The 5,697-nt window shown below is 49.0% G+C and overlaps 1 protein-coding gene and 1 long non-coding RNA gene across 4 annotated transcripts in view; one reads left to right on the forward strand and one right to left on the reverse strand.

The window, feature by feature from the left end:
• Positions 1-1,774, reverse strand: part of AGTRAP (angiotensin II receptor associated protein) — a 13,664-nt gene extending 11,890 nt beyond the window's left edge. For both annotated transcript variants that reach the window (XM_011363542.2, XM_011363541.2), the window contains exon 1: positions 1,617-1,774. In XM_011363542.2, the coding sequence (XP_011361844.1) occupies positions 1,617-1,643 (27 nt within the window). In that variant the 5' untranslated portion in view covers positions 1,644-1,774. The remainder of the gene's footprint in view (positions 1-1,616) is intronic.
• The window catches only part of LOC111742099, a 6,969-nt gene continuing 2,123 nt past the window's right edge, over positions 852-5,697 (forward strand). The window contains exons 1-3 of one of the 2 annotated variants that reach the window (XR_002781184.1): positions 852-1,137; positions 4,687-5,023; positions 5,385-5,523. This is a non-coding gene — a long non-coding RNA (uncharacterized LOC111742099). The remainder of the gene's footprint in view (positions 1,138-4,686; positions 5,024-5,384; positions 5,524-5,697) is intronic. The other variant, XR_002781185.1, reaches the window with a different exon arrangement.

Consider the following 5,697-nt stretch of genomic DNA (forward strand, 5'->3'; position numbering starts at 1 on the left):
ACAGACTAAGTTCTCCTGATGAACACAAACTGTCAAAGCAGACATCAGCCCTAACTAACTGGTGGCTAGGAAAGGACATGGCTTTGAAGTCTGACCCTGGTAGGTTCAAATCCTGACTCTGCCGCTTAATCCCTGTGGGACCTTGGCAAGTTATTTACCTGATCTGAGCCGAAGTCTGCTCAGCCATGAAAGATGACAGTCTCAGCTTTCTCGGAAGGTGGTTGTGATTAAATAAATAACCTGGCATACCACGGATGCCCATGAAGAGAGCTGTCTCCCTCCTCGAATCCTGCAGCTCTGTCCCTCACCTCATTTCCTCTTAGCTTTATTTTAGGCAAATCTCTAATCAGAGAAAAGGCAGTTGGCATTAACCCCACACTGCCTGGAACAGTGAGTGTGGATACCAAGAGACCTCAGTTGCCCTCACGTAAATTTCTTCCCAGCTAAACCTTCAACCCAAGCCTTTTCCCTCACTCCAGCACCTCTGCACGCAGCTGTTGACCAAAAGCTTTGGGGAGGTTTGCCCCACGGAGTGTGATTACCGGAAGTCTGCCTGTGTGAAGTCACAGCACAGACCGCGTCTCATAGCCCAAACATGGATGATGTGCTGTTTCGTAGTCATCTGTCTCTTGGATTCCTTTGGTATTGGACACCCCACTGCAAAACGCTTTGTCGCTAGTGAGTAAAAGCGCATTCCTGGATATAGTCTTAAAGGAGACTGGCAGCAAGACCCTAAACAGCAGATGTGGTCCAAGGTTCACACCCTCTTGACCAAAGCTCAAGGCCACAGTCCCTCTGTCGCAAACTCGGCCAAGAAGCACAGCGGACCGGGGGTGGGCGGGGAGAAAAAGAACAGCCACTGGCATCCTGAGGGGCTGAGGAAGCGCCTCAGGAAATGAAGACACCCCCGGAAGCCCTGCAGTGTTTTCCTAAGTGCACAGAGTTGGGGTTTTCTTTTAAGCAACTTCTATTGGAGTTCGTGGGGTTTTTTTGTTTTTTGTTTTTTTGTTTCTTCGTTTTTAGGAAGGAATAATGCTGGGTTTATAAATTTTGGGAAACCACTTGTCTGGGAACATCTGATTTTCTTAACCGGATTTAGCAAAGAAAGGAGCCCGCCGGGCGTTTACGGGAGGCCAGGTGAGAGGTCTAGCCCCATTGTGTCGGGGACGTGTCCCGCCACCAAGTCACTGTACGGGTCTCAGTGGGCCCCTCCCCCGCGCCTTCCTCTTTCTCCGGGGGAATTCTGGGCGCGTAGGCCAAAGCGGTCCCCTGGGGCCGGGATGTCGCAGCTGGAGGGGGCTGACTCCGGGAGGGGGCGGCCCTTTTCCTCTCCTACCGCCTCCAGTTTTCCTCGCCGTCTCCCCTGCTGGCCTTTTCCTGGCTCCCTCTCCCTGCCACGATTTGTCTGCCTGTCTGCTTCTCACCTGGGGTCTGTACATTCTCTTTCTCCCCATCCTTTCTCTTTCTCCCCATCCTTTCTCTTTCCCAAACTCTCGGTCCTCTCACGTCTGAAATTCTACTTTAAAAAAGCGAACGCCCCACACACTCGGGGAGACCCGCCTCGCGCCCGCCCGCCTTTGGCGCGGCCACCCCCGCCCCGCCTCGCCCGTCGCCACCTTCAGGTTCACGGCTGGCAGCTCCATCCCGACCTAGGCGGAAGGCACCTGCGCGACAGCCGCGGGGACTCCTGGGCTCCGAACTCGGCAAGCAAACTTGCCGGCCCCTCCCGGCCCGCCGCCTGGGCTCCAACCCCAACTCGGCTCCAGACCACGTGAGTCGAGTCACGTGATCCATGGCCGGTTGCTAGGAGACGGCGTCGGGGTGCGCGCGCTTCCTCCTGGCTCCCAACTCCCACGAATCACGGCTCAGGCAGTTCCTGGAGACGGCTGCAGAACTTCAGGATTTCTGTCTCAAAGGGTCCGATATCTTGCCGAGTTACTATCCCAGCAGGTGGACTGACGGGACCACGTGCAGCCAGGAGAACTTGAGAGTACGTGCAGGTGCAAACTGCGGATGTGGCGACGGCTGGAGTCTCATCCCTTAGGGCATCCTCTCTCCTCCATACTTTCCAGTGTTAAACTGGAAGCATTTATAGGACCTACCTCATAGGATCCTTGTGAAGATAAATGAACGAATTCATGCTGTTAGAGAAAAAAATTATTCTGAGAAAAAAATTACTCTGATACTTGTTAAAATGGTAAGAGAGACTTTATCCAGGACTGTTGGAATAGGGATATTGCAAGGGAGGAGAGAAATCACGCTTAAGTATGAACACAGCAAGAACAAGTGGAGATTTATAGCCAAGCAGCCAAGTGAGGAGGCAGTGGATGGAAAATTACTGAGACACCAAGGGTAGGGCGATTCTTGCTAAACTGACCTAATGGGATTCTTGCTAAAGGCAGGCCACGGACTTAGACCTTAAAGGTGGGGCGTGAAGGACTTGATCAGATACTGAGGGTGATCGGATATCAAAGGCAGGGGGATTCTTGCTAAAACTAGACTATGCAGACCCAGCAAGAACAGGATGGACACAGAGGCCAGGTTGAGGCCAAGTTCATGAGAGGGCCCAGGGAAGTCTAATTAAAGTTTGGTGAGGGATGGAGTTTTTGTCAAGGTAAAGTGCCTAGAACAAGTGTTGGCACTTACTAAACAGGCAGCACATAGAAGATACTGCTATCATCAATACACAAGGGGCTGATGGTTGGCTCCTACCTGAGGTAACATACTAAAAGCTTTTTAAAAATCTAGCTGGAAGAGCAGCAGGACACACCTGTCTCCAGAAGGAAGAAGACTAGAGAAGATTCTGTCAAGACACCTGTTTGATCCTTAACCGTGAATGGAAGAAATTAAGGAAAGAAAGGGCTGTCTCACCTGGTATCTCAAAGACTGTTGACGACCCCCAAACAGAAACATCAATTCTCGCTACCTCCAGCCTCCTCTCCACCCATGACCAGAAAAAACTTTGATTTGGAGAACATCAGCTTTCATTTAGAGTTACCTGGGTTGAGGGTCCCCTGGGGTCCATTTGAGAACTTGTTCTTCTTTCCAGGAAGGGAGAAACCATGTGAGAACCTGTGAAACTGCCTGGGTGGATCCCCAGATCACATCAAGACATGTACTCTCTTCATATACAAAGAGAGGATTTTTCTGGGCCCACTGGCCTAATTTAATGCCCTGTTTGGAGACACAGCCCTCCAGCCCAGGGGCGGAGCAGCACAGCATCTGTCGTTGTAACTGAGAGCTGTTGATTTTTAGAGACCAGCCTAATGGATACATCTAGTTTGATTTTTCGAGATTCAGAGCACAGAGGAACAGCTCTAGAACAGAGCAACAGAGTTCGAGTTCTGGCTTTGTCCACTTTCTGGTTGAACAACCCAACCCGAAGGGTTGTTAGGATTTGTTAATACATGAAAAACATTTAGAACAGTTCTTGGCGGACAGTAAGCTCTAAATCAGGATTGGCTATATTATTATTATTATTATTATTATTACTATTAATTATTAGTTAATTATTGTTATCAGCAGAGTACCTAGAAAAGAGTAATTCCTCAATAAGTGGTGGGTATTATAACATTGTTATTAGAGTATTACTTGTCGATTTCCTTCTAATATTTCCCAACCACCCCAGATCCTAGAGGTGTTTAATCCAAGCCCGTAGGTGTATAATAAGACTGTGATCGCCTTGTAAGGAGAAAATACAAAACAACTCCTGGGATAGAGCTGACATTTATTAAGAGTTTATTTTGTGGAAAAGAGTGTGAAAATTCTCATAGTCTCAGAACAAACCCATGCCGTAGGTACGACTCTTATCCAGAGTGACAGGTGATTGGGGTTAAATGAAGTTAAGAGGTTTGCCCAAAGGCACGTCTCTGATTGGTGCAAAACTGGGCTGGGAACCAGGCAGGTCCGGCTCTAGGACCCTGACATTCAGCCACTCATCTCCTCTGTGCACATCACAGGGAAATACTGCCCTGGGCTGAGACGCAAAGAATGAAGGGAAAGATGGGAAGACAGATTGAAGCCAGATGAAGCACAAGGCTGGGTCTGTGGAATGTCCTTGCCACTCACCCAGTGACACTGCATTCATCCCAACCAGCTGGGGCTGAGGCGCAGCGAGGGAGGACAGGTCCAGCTGTCTGGGGTAGGGAGGGAGCCCACACGAACAAAGGAAAGCGAAACTATTCTCAAAGAAACTATTCTCAAAGGGTTCCTGCCATAACCCAGTTGTGGCCGTGGAAGGACAAACGAACCCCCACAGAGCACATGCCACAAGGCTTTGGGGTCATACTTTTTTAGGGAGCACACTTTAGGAAGTTTAAATTTTTCATGTCCCTCACCAATCCTGTCTATCTCAGCCAAGTTTTATCTCTGTGACTTCAACAAAGAAACTGACATGAGGAATAGATTAATTCGTTCATTCATTCATTCGTTCATTCATTCAGGAAATAGTTATTGAACACCAGCTTGGGTAAATACCTAGGGGTGGAATGGCTGAATTCCACCATTGGAATTCCACCTGTCCATGTGGCAGGTGTATATTTTGCTTTTTAAGAAATTGCCAAACTGTCTTCCAGGTTGGTTGTACAGTCCGATCTTATTTTCTTTGTAGCAGTTATCAGTATCTGAGAGTATTGCCCTAGCAATTTAATTGTTTATCTGTTTCTTGTCTGCCCCACCCCCAACTAGACTGCAAGTCCTAGGAGGGTCTTGCAACCTCAACACTTGCCTGGCGCATAGTAGGTGCTCCTGGAATGAACCGACATACACCAACGGAACAAGTTTGTGTGCACCACGTCTTCTCATCACAGGCACCTGGACGACCTGCCGCCTGACTCCTTGCTTGTCCTCAAGGGACCACTCATCGTCCAGGCTCTGCCCAGGAAGTCACTTGGTCAATGTTGCTGGTTATGGAAATGGCTGGGGAAGCAGCCACAGCCATTTCTTTCCTATGATTGCTTGTGTCCTTTAGGTAAAGATATTTTTTGGATCCCTACCTTGCTCCCTCCCAGCAGAGTGATCTTGGGTAAGTTATTTAGCCTCAGGGTGATTATGAGAATCACACAAGATAATTTACATAAAATGCCTGGCACAGCTCCTGGCACTTTGTAAATGCTCAGTGAGCAAATAGGTGCCCTGTTGCTATGAAAAAAACGCCACATCTTTCAGCATCTCTCAGCACCTCCTGGCCCACAATAAATGCCAGGACCGAAGCAGCAGGAAAAGGTCCCTTTTCCTATAAGCGAATCCTGGGAGCCTGGCCTCAGGAAAGGACTCATCAGATTCCTTTGCTGTGCCCCCCAGCCTCGACCCCCCCAGCACTGCCACTTTTCATTTATGAGACCTTAGGTTAGTCACTTAACCTCTGAATTTTTTTCTGCATCTAGAAAACAGGTACAGAAATAGCCAACCACGGGGCTGCGTGAGACATGATGGAGGCATCGAGTTTAAAGGCTTTGGAACGATTTCCAACTGTCCTTTGATCACCCAACATTTCTGATGTGGCCTGGCCATTTCCTTTTCCAAGTGGGTAAATCAAACAAACAGAAAATCACCAAAACACTGTCTGTAAGGCCCGTGAGCCTGTGGGAAAGCAGGGCCCTCCACAAGAAGCACATCAAAGAAGGGTCTGGAGGGCAGAGTGTGGCCCTTGGTGGCACAGGGAATGTCGCTGGGATTTAATCTGGAGACCAGTCCTCT

This window comes from Pteropus vampyrus, unplaced genomic scaffold (assembly GCF_000151845.1).
Source record: "Pteropus vampyrus isolate Shadow unplaced genomic scaffold, Pvam_2.0 Scaffold86, whole genome shotgun sequence".
Lineage (NCBI taxonomy): Eukaryota > Metazoa > Chordata > Mammalia > Chiroptera > Pteropodidae > Pteropus > Pteropus vampyrus.